General features: G+C 42.0%; 1 protein-coding gene across 1 annotated transcript in view; it reads right to left on the bottom strand.

Moving 5' to 3' along the window:
- The window catches only part of Set1 (SET domain containing 1), a gene marked incomplete in the record, with an annotated part of 508,988 nt that overhangs the window by 230,065 nt on the left and 256,834 nt on the right, over window positions 1–22,089 (bottom strand). Inside the window, 1 exon segment of the mRNA XM_070083037.1 lies at window positions 6,164–6,358. Within this exon segment, the coding sequence (XP_069939138.1) occupies window positions 6,164–6,358 (195 nt within the window).

Genomic DNA, 22,089 nt, shown 5'->3' with positions numbered 1-22,089 from the left:
AAATTGTTAATTTGGCCAATTTAACACAAAGTTCAAAATATTCCAATTTCAAAATAGGGTCCAGAATGAACAATGTAGGCATTCCTGGCACTAAACTAACATTTCCTCTGTTCATTAGTTACATTTTGAGGCTTTACAAATAAATTCCATTTTGATTTTTTATTCACATAATGAATTTTTATTCACACCAAAAAGTAGAAGATTTACTGTTATGCAATACTGTAATAATTGTATAAATATCATCACCATATTTGTGAATGTAGATTAGACCCACCAGCTGACGTGTATTAGACGTGTGAGGTCATTTGTTTACTCTTGAATATCGGCAAAAATTTAACATTTCTGCTACTTTGAGCTCAGTTTCAAGCCATTTCCAGTGCTAAAACCAATCAAAATCATCTCTATTTCTGTAATATGTCTTCCATTCTATGAAATGAGACCAAGAAATCGCAAATACAACTATAAAAAACATACGAAAAAACACTGCTAAGTTGCTGTTTTAATCGAAAAATCATGATTTCATTTTTTTTCTCTCATTATACACAGTGTGCTGCAGGATCTGTTTTATGTGGTGCACACATACTACATAGATGTATTCTCTCATATCTAGGCCCAAATGTACCACTCACAGTTTATCAGAGTGAGCTGAGCTCATGGCGTAGATCTACGGTTTGGACCCTGAACGTAAAGCCGTAGATCTACGGGACGGACCCTGAAAGGGTTAAAAAAAAAAAAAATTATTTTTCCTTATGAAATGATAGAGAATCTTTTCCCGATTGTAATGACACCAAAAAAACGAAATTTGATGGAAAACTGACGGAATTATGCTCTCGCGAAGTTAGCGACCTCGGCGCTGTTTACAAATCGGTGATTTCGCCCACTTTGAGCCCTATTTTCGGCTAATTCCATTGTTCCAGTCGCCCAAACTCATAGCTATTTCTTTAGAACTTCATTTTTTCTATCGATTGAGTACAAGAAACTGCCCATTTACTGATTTTAACTACCTAATAATGTGGTCAGAAATTTGCAATTTGGCCAATTTCACGAAAACTAAAAAATATGACAATTTCAAAATAAGGTCCAGAATGAACAATGCAGACATTCCTGGCTCTAAAATAACGTTTTCTTTGTTCATCAGTCACGTCTCCAGGCCCCTCTGATATTACTCTTGCTTTCTATTTTGAATTTTTATTCAAACAAAAAATATTAGACTTACTATTATGCAGACTACTGCAATGCTGTAATAACTGTATAAATAACATCAACCCATTCATGACTGCATATTAGAATGGCTAGTTGGACATTTATTGGACAATGGCATCATTTGTTTACTTTTGAACATTGGCAAAAATCAAACATTTCCCCTACTTTGAGCTCCATTTCTAGGTTCTTTTTATAGTAAAATCAATCAAAAACACCTCTATTTCTGTAATATGTTTTCCATTCTATCAAAGGAGACCATATATATAAATACTATACGAAAATAGACCACAAAGTCGGCATTTTAATTAAAAAAAAAACGGTCCGAGTTTTTTTTTTCTCATGCACTGCGTGCTCCAGGATTTTTTTTATATGGTGCACACTGACCACACAGACCCTTTCTCTCACATGTGGGCCTACCAGCTTTCTCCTGCTTGATTTGAAGCCGCTAGAATTTATGAGTATATATACGTCAAACACGGCACCTCGTAAAACGTATATATACTGCCGCGACAGTCAAAGGGTTAAATAAAGTAATGCGCGTATGTGGAAATCGTCGATGTTGCCACCAACCGATCATTTTGGGTCAACTTCTCGGCACTGTATCTCGGTAAGTACTGATCAGAATTTTTTTTGTTTGTTTTATTACCTTCACAAAAATATACTCTTTAATTCTGAAAGAAAAAATAATTTTTTTTTTTCAAAATTTCTTGGACACTGGGGCACCAACTTCAGATTTTGGCCTTGGACTCTGAAAGGGTTAATGAATCTCAACATGGGTTTACAAAGGGGCGTTCCTGTCTTACGAATTTACTAACTTTTTTCTCTAAGGTATTTGAGGAGGTAGATCATGGTATTGAAAATGATACTGTGTATATGGATAGAGTTCCACATCAGAGACTATTAATCCTTAAACTGTCCAAACAGATGTACGTTCACATGCGTAGTGCTCCAAAAGTAGATCTACGTTTTTTTTTACATATTTTCAAATAGTATAACAAAAAAAAAAAAATGTAGATCAAAGTTTTTTACACATTTTCAAATGTAATAAAAAAAAAAGAAGGTCTACGTTTTTTTACGTACTTTCAAATGTTGAAAAAACGTAGATCTATGTTTGGACAGTTTAAGGGTTAAGGAAACTTAAGGCACATGGAATAGGAGAAGTTTTTCCCCTTTGTAGAGGCATGGTTGACAAATAGGCAGCAGAGAGTTTGCATAAACGGGGCGAAATCAGAATGGGGGCATGTCACAAGCGGTGTTATACAGGGGTCAATGTTGGACCCCTTGTTGTTCCCAATTTAAATAAATGACATAGATGAGGGAATAAATATCGATATAAGAAAATTTGCTGATGACACCAAAATAAGCCATCCAATTCATTCTAATGAGGACATGAGAGCACTCCAGGTTGATTTGAATAGACTGATACAATGGTCAGAGAAGTGGCAGATGCAGTTTAATACAGTGGACCCCCGGCATACGATATTAATCCATTCCTGAGAGCTCATCGTATGCCGAAATTATCGTAAGGCGAATTAATTTTCCCCATAAGAAATAATGGAAATCAAATTAATCCATGCAAGACACCCAAAAGTATGAAAAAAAAAAAATTTACCACATGAAATATTAAGTTTAATGCACACAAACTGAAGAAGACATGCACAGTTAGTTGTACTCTACTAACAATATAATACATGACACTTACCTTTAATGAAGATCTGGTGATGATTGATGGGATGGGAGGAGGTGAGAGTGTCAAACTTATTGTTTAGAAGGGGAATCCCCTTCCATTAGGACTTGAGGTATCAAGTCCTTTTCTGGGGTTACTTCCCTTCTTTTAATGCCACTAGGACCAGCTTGAGAGTCACTACACCTCTGTCGCACAACATATTTGTCCATAGAGCTCAGTACCTCTCATTCCTTTATGATTTGTCTAAAGTGGTTCACAACATTGTCATTGTATTAGTCACCAGCACGGCTTGCAATAGCTGTGTGAGGGTGATTTTCATCCATAAAGGTTTGCACTTCAAGCCACTTTGCACACATTTCCTTAATCTCTTTTTTTCAATTCCATACTAATTCTCACCATTTTTACCACAGGGATGGCACTAGAAGCTTTTTTGGGGTGCATGGTGACTTATTTTGTAGTTGTAAGCACTAAAAACACTGGGATAATGTGAAATGTACTGAATGTATGCGTAGATGCAACCGCACTGGCTGGCTTGTGAGCACTGGTGCTGAGGCCACACGTGGGATGCTTCCCAGATGAATCGTGTGAGGCGAGGCAAAATTTTTGCGTTAAAATGTATCGTATGCCGGATTTAACGTAACGCGATGCCATCGTATGCCGGGGGTCCACTGTATAGACACATGCAAAGTTATAAATGTTGGAAAGGATAACAACCATGCCATATATAAACTAAATAATGTAGTTCATAATATTACTGTTTGCAAAAAGGATTTAGGAGTTCTGGTTAGCAGTAACCTGAAACCAAGACAACAGTGCATAAGCGTTCACAATAAAGCTAACAGAATCCTTGGCTTCCTATCAAGAAGCATAAATAACAGAAATCCTCAGGTTGTTCTTCAACTCTATATATCCTTGGTTAGGCCTCATTTAGATTATGCTGCACAGTTCTGGTCACCGTATTACAGAGTGGATATAAAAGCACTGGAAAATGTACAGAAGAGGATGGCAAAGCTGATCCCATGTATCAGAAATCTTCCCTATGAGGATAGGCTGAGGGCCCTGAATCTGCACTCTCTAGAAAGGCATAGAATTAGGGGGATATGATTAAGGTGTAAAAATGGATAACAGGAATAAATAAAGGGGATGTAAATAGCGTGCTAAAAATATCTAGCCTAGACAGGACTCGCTGCAATGGTATTAAGCTGGAAAAATTCAGATTCAGGAAGGATATAGGAAAGCTCTGGCTTGGTAATGGAGTTGTGGATGAGTGGAACAAACTCCCGAATACCGTCAAAGAAGCTAAGACGTTGTGTAGTTTTAAAAACAAGTTAGATAAATACACGAGTCCTAGGTAGTAGGCTGGTAGACAGCAACCGCCCAGGGAGGTACTACCGTCCTGCCAAGTGAGTGTAAAACGAAAGCCTGTAATTGTTTTACATGATGGTAGGATTACTGGTGTCCTTTTTTCTGTCTCATAAACATGCAAAATTTCAGGTACGTCTTCCTACTTCTACTTACACTTAGGTCACACTACACATACATGTACAAGCATATATATACACACGCTCTGGGTTTTCTTCTATTTTCTTTCTAGTTCTTGTTCTTGTTTATTTCCTCTTTTCTCCAAGGGAAACTGGAACAGAATTCTTCCTCCGTAAGCCATGCGTGTTGTAAGAGGCGACTAAAATGCCGGGAGCAAGGGGCTAGTAACCCCTTCTCCTGTATAAATTACTAAATTAAAAAGAGAAACTTTTGTTTTTCTTTTTGGGCCACAGTGCCTTGATGGGATACGGCCAGTTTGTTGAAAGAAAAGAAAGAAATACATGAGTGGTTGTGGGTGGGTGTGAGTTGGACCTGACTAGCTGGTGCTACTGGGTCAGAAGCCGTGCTCCTTCCTTAAGTGGAGGTGACCTGACTGGTTGGGCAATTGGTCTAAGCAGGGGACTGACTAACACGGACCTGCCCTGCATGGGCCAGTAGGCCTGCTGTAGTGTTCCTTCTTTCTTATGCTTATATGTTCTTTTGAGTGTAGATGGCATGTTAGGGTGTGTGGGCTGTGAAAACATGGGTAAGGTATGGGCTTGAAGCTGTGGGGGAGCAGTGTGAGTGAAAGGTGTGCTTGTCAGTGGCCTGGTGTGGGTGGTGATTGGATAATGGGTGACTGGGTGGGCGATTACGCAGCTGGTGGTAATGAACATGGTGGGTAACTAAGTGATTGTGGCCATGAGGGGAACTGTTGTATGGGTGGATTGTGTGGGGGTAGGTTGTTGATTGGGATGGTGTGGGTGAAGGCATGTGGCTGTGGGGGAATTGTGTGAGTGGAGGTTGCTGGTTGAAATGGTGTGTGAAGGTGTGGCTGTGTAGGAATTATAGGAGCAGGAGGTTTGGGTGGGAGAAGCAGGAATGAGTTAAGAGGCATGGTATGGGTGAAGGCATGTGGCCACAGGAGATTTATAGGGGCAGGTGGTATGGATGGGGTTGATGCTGGGTGTAAAGCAAGGGTGTAACCATGAAAGGGAGAGGGGTTGAATGAGTAGGTAGTGTGGGCAGAGATGTGTGGCTGAGGTATGGCACTAGGTCACTGAATGAGCATCAATGTAGCCCAAGGTTAGGTATTAGATGTGTATGAACATAGCCTCACGAGTCTCACTGCCAGACAGTGCAGGCACCCATTTTCCATCATGTCAGTTTCTTTATCTATGAATGTTTGTCTGAGATTTTTATGATACGTAGCATGTTATATAATTCCGAAAAATATGTGATACCCAAATTAAGGAAACTGTAAAAAATAGCATGAATATACATGTACTTTATTCATCATGGTGTTAGAAGCACTTCCATGCCTCTTTGTAGCGATGTCAAAGGACGATTTTAATATGCAACGGACCCTCATATTACACGGATTTATTTGGCATGTTTTGGTTACTACACTAATGAAAAATTGCGGCAAAATTTTATACAACACTTCGTAAAATTAACTTAACATGGTTCGGTTTGTGGGAGGGGAAAAAATTGAAGCATCGCTCGTGGGATGTTTCCCTAGCTCAGGATGTGGATGAGACCACTGTCTCTGTGGGGCTGTACCAACCCTCAAGGCAGCAAAGGATCGCTTCACCTTGCTCCTTTGTGGTAATGCATCAGGTGATTTTAAGTGAAAGCCCATGGTTATTTACTGCTCTAAGAATAGAGAAATGTTCTGCACAAACTGGTGTATAATTTAGGTGTTTATTACAAAGGTTTATACCATAATTTTGGTGTGCTTAATCAACTTACGCTGCTCTGTACTCTTGGTATTGGTATCCCTGGTAATGGTGATACTGTTCGTAAGTGGTAAAGTTATGTTGCTGATATGCGTACTGAGTTGCTGCTCTCTGTTCTGGGTAGAACGAAGCAGGCACAGTGGACGAATTGACAGAAGTTGAAGGGGTCTGGACGACACTAGAGCTTGCCTTTGTGTTTTCCTCATACCTGCACAAGAATAACACAAAATTAACATACAAAGACATTTTTATGAGATAATAATAAAACAGATACTGCATAGATCCTGATGATGTGTTGTTGAGGAGGCTGATGAAGATATGTTGTTGTGGAGGTTGATGATGATGTGTTGTTGTGCAGGTTGATGATGATGTGTTGTTGTGGAGGTTGATGATGATGTGTTGTTGTGGAGGTTGATGATGATGTGTTGTTGTGGAGGTTGATGATGATATGTTGTTGTGGAGATTGATGATGATGTGTTGTTGTGGAGGTTGATGATGATGTGTTGTTGTGGAGGTTGATGATGATGTGTTGTTGGTGAGGTTGATGATGATGTGCTGTTGTGGAGGTTGATGATGATGTGTTGTTGTGGAGGTTGATGATGATGTGTTATTGTGGAGGTTGATGATGATGTGTTGTTGTGGAGGTTGATGATGATGTGTTGTTGTGGAGGTTGATGATGATGTGTTGTTGTGGAGGTTGATGATGATGTGTTATTGTGGAGGTTGATGATGTGTTGTTGTGGAGGTTGATGATGATGTGTTGTTGTGGAGGTAGGATGATGATGTGTTGCTGTGGAGGTTGATGATGATGTGTTGTTGTGGAGGTTGATGATGAAGTGTTGTTGTGGAGGTTGATGATGAAGTGTTGTTGTGGAGGTTGATGATGATGTGTTGTTGTGAAGGTTGATGATGATGTGTTGTTGTAGAGGTTGATGATGATGTGTTGTTGTGGAGGTTGATGATGGTGTGTTGTTGTGGAGGTTGATGATGATGTGGTGTTGAAGAGGTTGATGATGGTGTGTTGTAGTGGAGGTTGATGATGGTGTGTTGTTGTGGAGGTTGATGATGGTGTGTTGTTGTGGAAGGTGATGATGGTGTGTTGTTGTGGAGGTTGATGATGGTGTGTTGTTGTGGAGGTTGATGATGGTGTGTTGTAGTGGAGGTTGATGATGGTGTGTTGTTGTGGAGGTTGATGATGGTGTGTTGTTGTGGAAGGTGATGATGGTGTGTTGTTGTGGAAGGTGATGATGGTGTGTTGTTGTGGAGGTTGATGATGATGTGTTGTTGTGGAAGGTGATGATGGTGTGTTGTTGTGGAGGTTGATGATGGTGTGTTGCTGTGGAGGGTGATGATGATGTGTTGTTGTGGAGGGTGATGATGGTGTGTTGTTGTGGAGGGTGATGATGGAGTGTTGTTGTGGAGGTTGATGATGATGTGTTGTTGTGGAAGGTGATGATGGTGTGTTGTTGTGGAGGGTGATGATGGTGTGTTGTTGTGGAAGGCAATGATGGTGTGTTTTTTGTGGAGGGTGATGCTGGTGTGTTGTTGTGGAGGTTGATGATGGTGTGTTGTTGTGGAGGGTGATGATGATGTGTTGTTGTGGAGGGTGATGATGATGTGTTGCTGTGGAGGGTGATGATGGTGTGTTGCTGTGGAGGTTGATGATGGTGTGTTGTTGTGGAGGTTGATGATGATGTGTTGTTGTGGAGGTTGATGATGATGTGTTGTTGTGGAGGGTGATGCTGGTGTGTTGTTGTAGAGGGTGATGATGGTGTGTTGTTGTGGAGGGTGATGATGATGTGTTGTTGTGGAGGTTGATGATGATGTGTTGTTGTGGAGGTTGATGATGATGTGTTGTTGTGGAGGTTGATGATGATGTGTTGTTGTGGAGGTTGATGATGTGTTGTTGTGGAGGGTGATGCTGGTGTGTTGTTGTGGAGGGTGATGATGATGTGTTGTTGTGGAGGGTGATGATGGTGTGTTGCTGTGGAGGTTGATGATGGTGTGTTGTTGTGGAAGGTGATGATGATGTGTTGTTGTGGAGGTTGATGATGATGTGTTGTTGTGGAGGTTGATGATGATGTGTTGTTGTGGAGGTTGATGATGATGTGTTGTTGTGGAGGTTGATGATGATGTGTTGTTGTGGAGGGTGATGCTGGTGTGTTGTTGTAGAGGGTGATGATGGTGTGTTGTTGTGGAGGGTGATGATGATGTGTTGTTGTGGAGGGTGATGCTGGTGTGTTGTTGTGGAGGGTGATGATGGTGTTTTGTTGTGGAGGTTGATGATGATGTGTTGTTGTGGAGGGTGATGCTGGTGTGTTGTTGTGGAGGTTGATGATGATGTGTTGTTTTGGAGGTTGATGATGATGTGTTGTTGTGGAGGGTGATGCTGGAGTGTTGTTGTGGAGGTTGATGATGGTGTGTTGTTGTGGAGGGTGATGATGGTGTGTTGTTGTGGAGGTTGATGATGGTGTGTTGTTGTGGAGGGTGATGATGGTGTGTTGTTGTGGAGGTTGATGATGGTGTGTTGTTGAGGAGGGTGATGCTGGTGTGTTGTTGTGGAGGTTGATGATGGTGTGTTGTTGTGGAGGTTGATGATGGTGTGTTGTTGTGGAGGGTGATACTGGTATGTTGTTGAGGTTGGTTGATGATGGTGTGTTGTTTTGGAGGGTGATGCTGGTGTGTTGTTGAGGAGGTTGATGATGGTGTGTTGTTGTGGAGGTTGATGATGATGTGTTGTTGTGGAGGGTGATGATGGTGTGTTGTTGTGGAGGGTGATGATGGTGTGTTGTTGTGGAGGTTGATGATGATGTGTTGTTGTGGAGGGTGATGACGGTGTGTTGTTGTGGAGGGTGATGATGGTGTGTTGTTGTGGAGGTTGATGATGATGTGTTGTTGTGGAGGGTGATGATGGTGTGTTGTTGTGGAGGTTGATGATGATGTGTTGTTGTGGAAGGTGATGATGGTGTGTTGTTGTGGAGGGTGATGATGGTGTGTTGTTGTGGAGGGTGATGATGTGTTGTTGTGGAGGTTGATGATGGTGTGTTGTTGTGGAGGTTGATGATGATGTGTTATTGTGGAGGTTGATGATGGTGTGTTGTTGTGGAGGTTGATGATGGTGTGTTGTTGTGGAGGTTGATGATGGTGTGTTGTTGTGGAGGTTGATGATGATGTGTTGTTGTGGAGGGTGATGATGATGTGTTGTTGTGGAGGTTGATGATGGTGTGTTGTTGTGGAGGTTGATGATGGTGTGTTGTTGTGGAGGGTGATGATGGTGTGTTGTTGTGGAGGGTGATGATGGTGTGTTGTTGTGGAGGGTGATGATGATGTGTTGTTGTGGAGGTTGATGATGGTGTGTTGTTGTGGAGGGTGATGATGGTGTGTTGTTGTGGAGGTTAATGATGGAGTGTTGTTGTGGAGGGTGATGATGGTGTGTTGTTGTGGAGGTTGATGATAGTGTGTTGTTGTGGAAGGTGATGATGATGTGTTGTTGTGGAGGGTGATGATGGTGTGTTGTTGTGGAGGGTGATGATGGTGTGTTGTTGTGGAGGGTGATGATGGTGTGTTGTTGTGGAGGGTGATGATGATGTGTTGTTGTGGAGGGTGATGATGGTGTGTTGTTGTGGAAGGTGATGATGGTGTGTTGTTGTGGAGGGTGATGATGGTGAGTTGTTGTGGAGGGTGATGATGGTGTGTTGCTGTGGAAGGTGATGATGATGTGTTGTTGTGGAGGGTGATGATGGTGTGTTGCTGTGGAAGGTGATGATGGTGTATTGTTGTGGAGGGTGATGCTGGTGTGTTGTTGTGGAGGTTGATGATGATGTGTTGTTGTGGAGGTTGATGATGATGTGTTGTTGTGGAGGGTGATGATGATGTGTTGTTGTGGAGGTTGATGATGATGTGTTGTTGTGGAAGGTGATGATGGTGTATTGTTGTGGAGGGCGATGCTGGTGTGTTGTTGTGGAGGTTGATGATGATGTGTTATTGTGGAGGTTGATGATGATGTGTTGTTGTGGAGGTTGATGATGATGTGTTGTTGTGGAAGGTGATGATGATGTGTTGTTGTGGAGGGTGATGATGGTGTGTTGTTGTGGAGGGTGATGATGGTGTGTTGTTGTGGAGGGTGATGATGGTGTGTTGTTGTGGAGGGTGATGATGGTGTGTTGCTGTGGAGGTTGATGATGATGTGTTGTTGTGGAGGGTGATGCTGGTGTGTTGTTGTGGAGGTTGATGATGATGTGTTGTTGTGGAAGGTGATGATGGTGTGTTGTTGTAGAGGGTGATGATGGTGTGTTGTTGTGGAGGGTGATGATGTGTTGTTGTGGAGGGTGATGCTGGTGTGTTGTTGTGGAGGTTGATGGTGTGTTGTTGTGGAGGGTGATGATGGTGTGTTGTTGTGGAGGTTGATGATGGTGTGTTGTTGTGGAGGGTGATGCTGGTGTGTTGTTGTGGAGGTTGATGATGGTGAGTTGTTGTGGAGGGTAATGATGGTGTGTTGTTGTGGAAGGTGATGATTCTGTGTTGTTGTGGAGGTTGATGATGGCGAGTTGTTGTGGAGGGTGATGGTGGTGTGTTGTTGTGGAAAGTGATGATGGTGAGTTGTTGTGGAGGGTGATGATGGTGAGTTGTTGTGGAGGGTGATGATGGTGAGTTGTTGTGGAGGGTGATGATGGTGTGTTGTTGTGGAGGGTGATGATGATGGTGTGTTGTTGTGGAGGGTGATGATGGTGAGTTGTTGTGGAGGGTGATGATGGTGAGTTGTTGTGGAGGGTGATGATGGAGAAGTGTTGTGGAGGGTGATGATGGAGAATTGTTGTGGAGGTTGATGATGGAGAAGTGTTGTGGAGGGTGATGATGGAGAAGTGTTGTGGAGGGTGATGATGGCGAGTTGTTGTGGAGGGTGATGATGGTGTGTTGTTGTGGAGGGTGATGATGGTGTGTTGTTGTGGAGGGTGATGATGGTGTGTTGTTGTGGAGGGTGATGATGGTGTGTTGTTGTGGAGGGTGATGATGGTGTGTTGTTGTGGAGGGTGATGATGGTGAGTTGTTGTGGATGATGATGATGATGGCGTGTGGTTGTGGAGGGTGATGAAGGTGAATTGTCGTGGAGGGTGATGATAGTGTGTTGTTGTGGAGGGTGATGATGGTGAAATGTCATGGTGATGATGGTGAATTGTCATGGATGGTGATGATGGGTGTGTTGTTGTGGAGGGTGATGAAGGTGAATTGTCGTGGAGGGTGATGATGGGTGTGTTGTTGTGGAGGGTGATGATGGTGTGTTGTTGTGGAGGGTGATGGAGTGTGGAGGGTGGTGGTGGGTAGTGTTGTGTGGAGGGTGCTGGTGGGTAGTGTTGTGTGGAGGGTGGTGGTGGGTAGTGTTGTGTGGAGGGTGGTGGTGGGTAGTGTTGTGTGGAGGGTGGTGGTGGGTAGTGTTGTGTGGAGGGTGGTGGTGGGTAGTGTTGTGTGGAGGGTGGTGGTGGGTAGTGTTGTGTGGAGGGTGGTGGTGGGTAGTGTTGTGTGGAGGGTGGTGGTATGTGGAGAGTGATGGTGGGTGGTGGTGTGTGGAGGGTGGTGGTGTGTGGAGGGTGGTGGTGTGTGGAGGGTGGTAGTGTGTGGAGGGTGGTAGTGTGTGGAGGGTGATGGTGTGTTTTGGGTGGTGGAGGGTGGTGGTCGGTGGAGGGTCGTGGTGGTGGGTGGTGGTGGTGGGTGGAGGGTGATGGTGGGTGGAGGGTGATGGTGGGTGGAGGGTGGTGATGGGTGGAGGGTGTTGTTGGGTGGAGGGTGGTGGTGGGTTGAGGGTTGTGGTGGGTGGAGGGTGGTGGTGGGTGGAGGGTGGTGGTGGGTGGAGGGTGGTGGTGTGTGGAGGGTGGTGGTGTGTGGAGGGTGGTGAGTGGTGGGTGGAAGGTGGTGGGTGGAGGGTGGTGGTGGAAGGTGGTGTGTGGAGGATGGTGATGGGTGGTGTTGGAGGGTGGTAAGTGGTGGGTGGTGTTGGAGGGTGGTAAGTGGTGGCTGGTGGTAGGTGGTGGTAGGTGGTGGCTGGTGGTAGGTGGTGGAGGGTAAGGGTTGGTAGAGGGTGGTAGGTGGAGGGTGGTGAAACATTTCCTAAACAACTGTCATGATCAGTAATTAGGTGTTTGTTAGGTACTACACCACGAATGCTACTCATCCATATTTCTCATACATATTTATCAACAAAGTGATCACTGCTGCCCCACTCAGAGTACACACCACTCCTGCATTGACCCTTTTAATTAAGTTATTAAACAACAAAAAATATGGGAACCTCAGCTTGAGAGAGTTGCATATTCAAGGAAATATGGCCTCTGAAACACAAAACGAGTTCAAAACCAAAATAAAATTGATTATGCAGATAATTATTTTATTACATAAGAATTATAATTTCACAAGCCATCTAGGAATGAATCCTTGGTTAACATGAGGATTTAATTGCACTCTGAATCTTTGTGTTTGGATATGCACTAAGCTACAGCTGGGATATGCACTTTACGTCAATCCAGGTCAGTAATGGGCTGATGAAAACACCCTAGGAAAACCCTGAATTCAATGTTCCCATGTAATACATTCAACAGAAGTTTCATTGATCACCTGTGACTACATATTTGTGGCTAGAAGGGCAGAGCTAAGGTGGCACTATCCAAATTTCAGTACAGCCTCTCCTCACTTAACGAAGGAGTTCTGTTCCTGAGACCACGTCGGTAAATGAGTTCGTCGCTAAGCAAGGAGCATACTATAATGGTAGTGGGTTTGTGTCAGCCATGTCTGATATTGTTCCTTTCCTCTTGTTGAAGATATTACATGGGAACATTGAATTCAGGGTTTTCCTAGGTAAATGAATTCGTCACTAAGCAAAGAGCATACTACAGTGGACCCTCACCTAACGATGGCATCGCATAACGTTAAATCTGCCTAGCGATACACTTTAACGCAAAAATTTTGCCTCGCCTAGCGCTAAAAAACTCGCTCAACGCAATTTGTCTGAGACGTGTCCACGTGCGGCCTGAGCCAGCCTCACTTGTTCTGTGGGTGCCAGTGTTTACAAGCCAGCTTCCGCGGTTACATCCAAGCATGCAATTGGAACATTTCGTATTATCACAGCGTTTCTAGTGATTTCACCTGCAAAATAAGTGACCATGGGCCCCAAGAAAACTTCTAGTGCCAACCCTACAGGAATAAGGGTGAGAAATACTATGGATATGAAGAAAGAGATCATTGCTACGTATGAAAGTGGAGTGAGTGTCTCCGAGCTCACCAGGTTGTATAGTAAACCCCAATCAACCATCGCTACTATTGTGGCCAAGAAAATGGCAATCAAGGAAGCTGTTCTTGCCAAAGGTGCAACTTTGTTTTTGAAACAGAGATCGCAAGTATACTCGAAGATGTTGAGAAACTGTTATTGGTGTGGATAGACGAAAAACAGATAGCAGGAGATAGCATTTCTCAAGCGATCATATGTGAAAAGGATAGGAAGTTGCATGAGGATTTAATTAGAAAAATGCCTGCAACTAGTGGTGATGTGAGTGAATTTAAGGCCAGCAAAGGTTGGTTTGAGAGATTTAAGAATCGTAGTGGCATACATAGTGTGATAAAGCATGGTGAGGCTGCTGGTTCGGACCACAAAGCAGCTGAAAAATATGTGCATGAATTCAAGGAGTACATAGACAGTGAAGGACTGAAACCTGAACAAGTGTTTGTGACGAAACAGGCCTGTTTTGGAAGAAAATGCCAAGCAGGACCTACATTACTGAGGAGGAAAAGGCACTCCCAGGACATAAGCCTATGAAAGACAGGCTTACTCTGTTGATGTGTGCCAATGCTAGTGGTGATTGCAAAATGAAGCCTTTATTTAGGTGTATCACTCTGAAACTCCCAGAGCATTCAGGCAAAAGAATATCCTCAAGGCTAATCTGTGTGTGCTGTGGAGGGCAAACAGTAAGGCATGGGTCACTAGGGACTTTTTCTATGACTGGTTACACCATGCATTTGCCCCCACTGTGAAAAATTACCTAATTGAAAATAAATTTGACCTTAAGTGCCTCCTGGTATTAGACAATGCTCCTGGTCATCCTTCAGATGTGGCAGAGCGACTTTCTGCAGACATGAGCTTCATTAAGATCAAGTTTTTGCCTCCTAATACCACTCCTCTCCTGCAGCCCATGGACCAGCAGGTCACTGCAAATTTCAAAAAACTCTACACAAAAGCTATGTTTGAAAGGTGCTTTGTAGTGACCTCAGAAACTCAATTGACTCTAAGAGAGTTTTGGAGAGATCACTTTAATATCCTCAATTGTGTAAACCTTATAGGTAAGGCTTGGGAGGGAGTGACTAAGAGGACCTTGAACTCTGCTTGGAAGAAAATGTGGCCAGAATGTGTAGACAAAAGGGATTTTGAAGGATTTGAGGCTAACCCTGAGAAGCGTATGCTAGTTGAGGAATTCATTGTGGCATTGGGGAAGTCCTTGGGGTTGGAGGTTAGTGGGGAGGATGTGGAAGAGTTGGTGGAGGAGGACAATGAAGAACTAACCACTGATGAGCTGCTAGATCATCTTCAACAGCAAGAGGCCACACCTGAGGAAACTGCTTCAGAGGAGGGGAGAGAGAAATTGAAGAAGTTGCCTACTTCAAAGATTAAGGAAATGTGTGCAATGTGGCTTAAAGTGCAAACCATTTTTGATGAAAATCACCCTGACACAACTATTGCAAGCCATGCTGGTGACTATTACACTGACAATGTTGTGAAACACTTTAGGAAAGTTATAAAGGAACGAGAGGTACAGGCCTCTATGGACAGATATGTTGTGCGACAGAAGTCCAGTGACTCTCACGCTGGTCCTAGTGACATTAAAAGAAGAAGGGAAGTAACCCCGGAAAAGGACTTGCTACCTCAAGTCCTAATGGAAGGGGATTCCCCTTCTAAACACTAAGACCATCTACACTCTCCCCTCCTCCCATCCCATCAATCATCACCAGATCTTCAATAAAGGTAAGTGTCATGTAACTGTGCATGTCTTCTTCAGTTTGTGTGTATTAAAATTAATATTTCATGTGGTAAATTTTTTTTTTTCATACTTTGGGGAGTCAGGAACGGATTAATTTGATTTCCATTATTTCTTATGGGGAAAATTAATTCGCCTGTCGATAATTTCGCCTAACGTTGAGCTCTCAGGAACGGATTAATATCGTTAGGCAAGGGTCCACTGTATAATGGTAGTGGGTTTGTGTCAACCATATCTGATACTGTTTTAACCTTTTGACTGTCGTGACCCCAAATCCTAAACTCTCTCTCTGTTGCAAAAAAAAAAAAAATAACTTATGAAATGATAGAGAAACTTTTCCCGATGTTAATGACACCAAAAATATGAAATTTGATGGAAAACTTAGGAAATTACGCTCTTGCGAAGTTAGCGATCTTGGGGATGTTTAGGCATCGGCGATTTCGCCCACTCTGAGCCCTACTTTTGGCCAATGGACTCCGTACCACCTAGTATATTCCAATTCTCATCTAAAATACACCCAAAACCCATTTCGAGGGCTTTCACTTCTACAGCCTGACCCTTTGTCATTGAGTGACTGGCTAACCAGGCTATTTCTACAAGCAGCCACAGGCCCACATAGCCATCATAACCCAGCAGATCCGGCACTTGCAGCAGGAAGATGCCATCTTGAATAACTTCATTCTTACTTTCCCATCCATACATAGTACCTAATCTAGGTAGTAGGTTGGTAGACAGTAACTGCCCAGGGAGGTAATACTGTCCTGTCAAGTGAGTGTAAAACAGAAACCTGTAGTTGTTTTACATGATGGTGGGATTGCTCGTGTCTTTTTTCCGTCTCGTAACATGCAAGATTTCAGGTACGTCTTGCTACTTCTACTTCTACTTAGGTCACACTACACATGCATGTACATGCATATACTACAGTAGTCCCCGCAAATCCGTGGGGATTATGTTCCAAGACCACCTGCGAATTTGGAAAAACCGCAAATTCTGGACGTGGTTAAAAAATGCCTATATGTAAATGCTTATTTTTATAGTTTAAACCCTAAATATGCCCCCAAACACTTAAATTTCAAATTCAGCTTCATACATCACCCTTTAAAAACAAAATAAAGAATGTAAAGATAAACCTGTATACAGTACAGCCTCTCCTCACTTAACGACACGGTTCCGTTCCTAAGACCATGTCGGTAAACAAATTTATCGCAAAGTGAGGAGCATACTATAATGGTAGTGGGAATATGTCAGCCATCTCTGATATTGTTTTAATGTCACCTTTGCACCCTTCATAACATTTCTGGTATATTTTAAAATGTTTAGACAGTAGAGGACTGTACAGTGGAACCTTGTTTTTCGTGATTTATTTGTTCCAGAAAGTCTGACAAAAACCAAATACACCTACCATCTGACTTACGACCAAGTTCGGTTCCGAGGAACCGGTCGTAAGTCGAAATGGTCCTAAGTCGAACTTTACTACTGAATATCAACAAAACATTTTTGTAATGACTTTATTTTATTGTTTTATTTTGGTATTTCATGTTTTACTTTAATTTTTATGCTGTTAGTACTGCATTTTATACTGTAAGGTTTAGGATAAACACTGTGTACAACACAAATAGTTGTTTATTTCCCAGAAATTTGGCATAAAAAACACGGTCGCAAGTCGAGTGGTCGTAAGTCGAGCAGGTCATACGTCGGATGGTAGGTGTACAGTGGACTCCCGGTATTCGATGGCATTGGTATTCGATAAATCCAGTATTCGATGCATTATATCGCAAAAAAATTTCCTCGGTATTTGATTGAAAACCCGGTATTCGATACGATTCGTACGAGACCTGTCCACGTGTGGCCTGAACTGCCCCATGTGTGGCAGTGTTTACAAGCCAGCCAGTGTGCGCGCATCTAAGGATACATTCGGTACATTCCATATTATCACTGTGTTTGGTGCTTGTTTCTGCAAAATAAATCACCATGGGCCCCAAGAAAGCTTCTAGTGCCAACCCTGTGGAAAAAAGGGTGAGAATTAGTATGGAAATTAAGAAAGATTTTGAAGGGTTTGGGGCTAACCCTGAGAAGCCTATGCCAGTTGTGGACTCGATTATGCCTACTTCAAAAATTAAGGAAATGTGTGCACAGTGGGTTGAACTGCAAACCTTTATGGATGAAAATTACCCTAACACAGCTATTGCAAACCTTGCTGGTGACTATTACAATGACAATGTTGTGGCCCATTTTAGACAAATCGTAAAGGAACGGGAAGTACAGAGCTCTATGGACAGATTTGTTGTGCGACAGAGGTCCAGTGACTCTCAAGCTGGTCCTAGTGGTATTAAAAGAAGAAGGGAAGTAACCCCGGAAAAGGACTTGCTACCTCAAGTCCTAATGGAAGGGGATTCCCCTTCTAAACACTAACACCTCTCCCCTCCTCCCATCCCATCAATCATCACCAGATCTTCATTAAAGGTAAGTGTCAATTATTTTATTGTTATTGTAATTATTCTATTGCATTAAACTTAATATTTCATGTAGTATTTTTTTTTTTCATACTTTTGGGTGTCTTGCACGGATTAATTTGATTTCCATTATTTCTTATGAGGAAAATTGATTCGGTTCTCGATATTATCGGTATTCGATGAGCTCTCAGGAATGGATTAATATCGAATACCGGCGGTCCACTGTAATACGAAAACTGAAGCAATATTTCCAATAAGAAATGATGTAAATCCAATTAATCCAGTCCAGACACCCAAAAATATTAATAAAAAATATATTTTATAGAGAATAATTATAGTTTAACATACAGAAAAGAAATAATACAGTGGACCCTCGGTTATCGGCCGTAATCCGTTCCAGAAGGTCGGCCAATAACCAAATTAATATTTCCCATAAGAATTAATGGAAATACAATTAATCTGTTCCAGACAAAAATATTCACAAAAAAAAAATTGTGAGACGGCAACTGCCTTGCCTTCTCACAAATAATCGACTCCACAACACCGTCTCCCACTAAATGTTTTTCCTTAATCCACAATAACAATAACTTTTCCATATCTTCCATTATTGGTGATCTTTGTTTCATAATCACATTTACCCTTTCCACAACATCAGCTTCCTTGATTTGTTCTTTCTTTGCTAGAATGGAAGTGATGGTAGATTTATTTTTTCCCATACATCCTGGCAAGTTCCAGCGCCCTCACACCACTCTCATATTTTTCAATAACTTCTTGCTTAAATTCCATGGTGTTTCTCACTTTCTTTGCCACAGGAACTTTACTAGGAACTATCTTTGGAACCATGGTTACTTATTTCACAGTTGCACTGACAAAAAACCCCACCAAAAATCAAGAAAAACAAGCGAAATGTTTGGATGAATGAGCAGAAGCTTCTTCCCGCACCGAGAGAGACAGCCAAACTGATGCGCAAGCTGGCCCAGCTGGTGGAGGGACACGTCCAATACAGCTGATAAGAGAAATAACGGCTGATAACCAGTAGCGGAAAAACTGGCCGATAACCAAGTTGGCCAATAACAGGAATGGCTGATAACCGGAGGTCCACTGTATAATTATTAAAGTATAAAATACAAAATAACTTTTAAAAACACTTGAAATTTTGGAGTTTCCAAACATAATGGAGAGATGTGGTGCTTACAGAGCTCACAGAGAATGTAAACAAACCGGGTGGGGTGTGGTGACCATACTGTATTAGAAAGTCAGGTGGGGGAGCCGTATAGCAAATTTTGGTCATAATTTGAAATGCCCGTATTAGTGGAACACCATAAAGTGAAACGTCGTAAAGCGCAGCCTTACCGTATACATTTATATTCCCTCTTCTTTCTCCACAACTGATCTTTCAACATTATTGCTACCCCTTCCTTAGCTCTAACTCTCTCAGATACTCCTGAATTTATCCCATTTAATTTTCCCCATTGAAACTACCCTACCCCCTTCAGCTTTGTTTTGCTTAGGGTTAGGACATCCAACTTTTTTTCATTCATAACATTAGCTATCATTTCTTTCTTATCATCCACACTACATCCACACATATTCTTACATCCCAATTTTATAGTTTTTCTTTTACTTCTTTTTAGTGGTTTGTACAGGAGATGGAGTTACTAGCCCATTACTCCCGGTATTTAGTCGCCTCCTATGACATGCATAGCTTACGGAGGAAGAATTCTGTTCCACTTCCCCATGGAGATAAGCCAGTGGTTCCCAAACTTTTTCAGCTTGTTACCCAATTTAACATGCCACATAAAGCATGTTACCCCTTTCACAAAATGTTGTTATTATTGATATATATGGCTAAATTAAAACACTTGAGATATTTTCTTTTATTTATTGTATTTGAACATTGTGCATCTCTAATGACTATTACCAAAGATGTCAAGAACATCAGTGGGATGGATGGAGTTGCATACTTGAAGCTAGTTTAGGAATTCTTGGCTTCATACCAGCTTATGTCTATCTCGGCTGATGCTCACAGATAAACTGACAGTGTGAAATAGAGGCAGCCTCAGGAAGTGAGTGACGCATACTGGACAGGTCGATCTGGGCTACTGAGTGACTTTTGTCCTGAAGCATACTTGTCAAAATACTTTTGGGTTTCCACACACTTAGCTATATATTTCTTCTTTTCTAATACTGTATATTAGTTTTTGATGTTTATTGTTATTTGGTTTAACTTTATTACTTACTTATAATAGGTTTACTTTACAACTTTATATACTAAGACAAAGTTAACAATAATCCTCATACCGGGTACCGCATTGTTTTCTTGATTTTCAGAATTCATAACTTTTTTTCTGTCACCCCTCCATTACCCCCCAAAAATGGTTAAATTACCCCCAGGGGGTAATTTACCCCCAGTTTGGGAACCACTGAGATAAGCAGAAATAAACAACAAGAATTAGGAACAAAATAGAAGAAAACCCAGAGGGGTTAGTATATATATGCTTGTACATGCATGTGTAGTGTGACCTAAGTGTAAGTAGAAGTAGCAAGACATACCTGCAACACTGAAAGTTTATGAGACAGAAAAAGACACCAGCAATAATACCATCATGCAAAATAATTATAGGTTTGTGTTTCACACTCATTTGGCAGGACAGTAGTACCTCCCTGGGTGGATGATATCTACCAGCCTACTAGCCTTAAATGGTCCATACATATATATACATTCACCTGCACAGCACCCCGAATATTTTGAGAGAAAATTTTTTTTTTTTTATATAGGAAAAAAGGGCATGTGGTAACCAGGCATCCCCAATTTTTTTCATATGGTGCACACTGAGTGTGCACACCCATTCTCTCATGTCTAGGCGACTCAGGCCTATCATGCCAATGTCGAATAATTGACAAATGAAACGTATATATACGTTTGGGGTGCTACGCAAGAGAACATATATATATATATATACAATTTCACCATTTAAAATTTAATAATAATAATAATGATAATAATAATAATGATAATAATAATAATAATAATCATATTTTTTTTTTTAACAAGTCAGCCGTCTCCCACCGAGGCAGGTTGACCCAAAAAGAAAATACTTTCATCATCATTCAACTCTTTCACCTCACTCACGCATAATCACTGTTTTTGTAGAGATGCTCAGAACACAACAGCTTAGAAGCATATACATATAAAGATGCACAACATATCCCTATAAACTGCCAATACAGTGGACCCCCGCATAACGATGGCATCACATAGCGATTTTTCCGCATACCGATTACTTTTATCGCAAAATTTTTGCCGCGCATACCGATTAAAAACCCGCTCACCGATTTTCGTCCGAGACGCGTCCAATGTGCCCTCAGCCAGCCTCACATGTGCCGCCCGTCCCATTGTTTACCAGCCAGCCTCCGCGGTAACATCCAAGCATACACTCGGAATATTTCGTATTATTACAGTATTTTCGGTGCTGTTTCTGGAAAATAAGTGACCATGGGCCCCAAGAAAGCTTCTAGTGCCAACCCTACACCTCAAAGGGTAAGAATTACTATAGAAATGAAGAAAGAGATAATTGATAAGTATGAAAGTGGAGTGCGTATAGCCGACCTAGTCAAGCTGTACAAGAAACCCCAATCAACCATCGCTACTATTGTGGGCACCAGAAAGACAATCAAGGAAGCTGTTCTTGCCAAAGGTTCAACTGTGTTTTCGAAACAAAGATCGCAAGTGATGGAAGATGTTGAGAGACTCTTATTGGTGTGGATAAATGAAAAACAGCTAGCAGGAGATAGCATCTCTCAAGCGATCATATGTGAAAAGGCTAGGAAGTTGCATGAGGATTTAATTAAAAAAATGCCTGCAACTAGTGATGATGTGAGTGAATTTAAGGCCAGCAAAGGTTGGTTTGAGAGATTTAAGAAGCGTAGTGGCATCCATAGTGTGATAAGGCATGGTGAGGCTGCCAGTTCGGACCACAAAGCGGCTGAAAAATATGTGCAGGAATTCAAGGAGTACATAGAAACTGAAGGACTGAAACCTGAACAAGTGTTTAATTGTGATGAAACAGGCCTGTTCTGGAAGAAAATGCCAAGCAGGACCTACATTACTCAGGAGGAAAAGGCACTCCCAGGACATAAGCCTATGAAAGACAGGCTTACTTTGTTGATGTGTGCCAATGCTACTGGTGATTGCAAAGTGAAGCCTTTATTAGTGTATCACTCTGAAACTCCCAGAGCGTTCAGGCAAAAGAATGTCCTCAAGGATAATTTGTGTGTGCTGTGGAGGGCAAACAGTAAGGCATGGGTCACTAGGGAATTTTTCTATAACTGGTTACACCATGCATTTGCCCCCAATGTGAAAAATTACCTAACTGAAAAGAAATTAGAACTTAAGTGCCTCCTGGTGTTAGACAATGCCCCTGGTCATCCTACAGACGTGGCAGAGCGACTTTATGGGGACATGAGCTTCA

This window comes from Cherax quadricarinatus, chromosome 8, assembly GCF_038502225.1.
Source record: "Cherax quadricarinatus isolate ZL_2023a chromosome 8, ASM3850222v1, whole genome shotgun sequence".
NCBI classification, from domain to species: Eukaryota; Metazoa; Arthropoda; class Malacostraca; order Decapoda; family Parastacidae; genus Cherax; species Cherax quadricarinatus.
The sequence above is the reverse complement of the archived record's forward strand: the minus strand, read 5'-3'. Positions and strand labels throughout refer to the sequence as shown.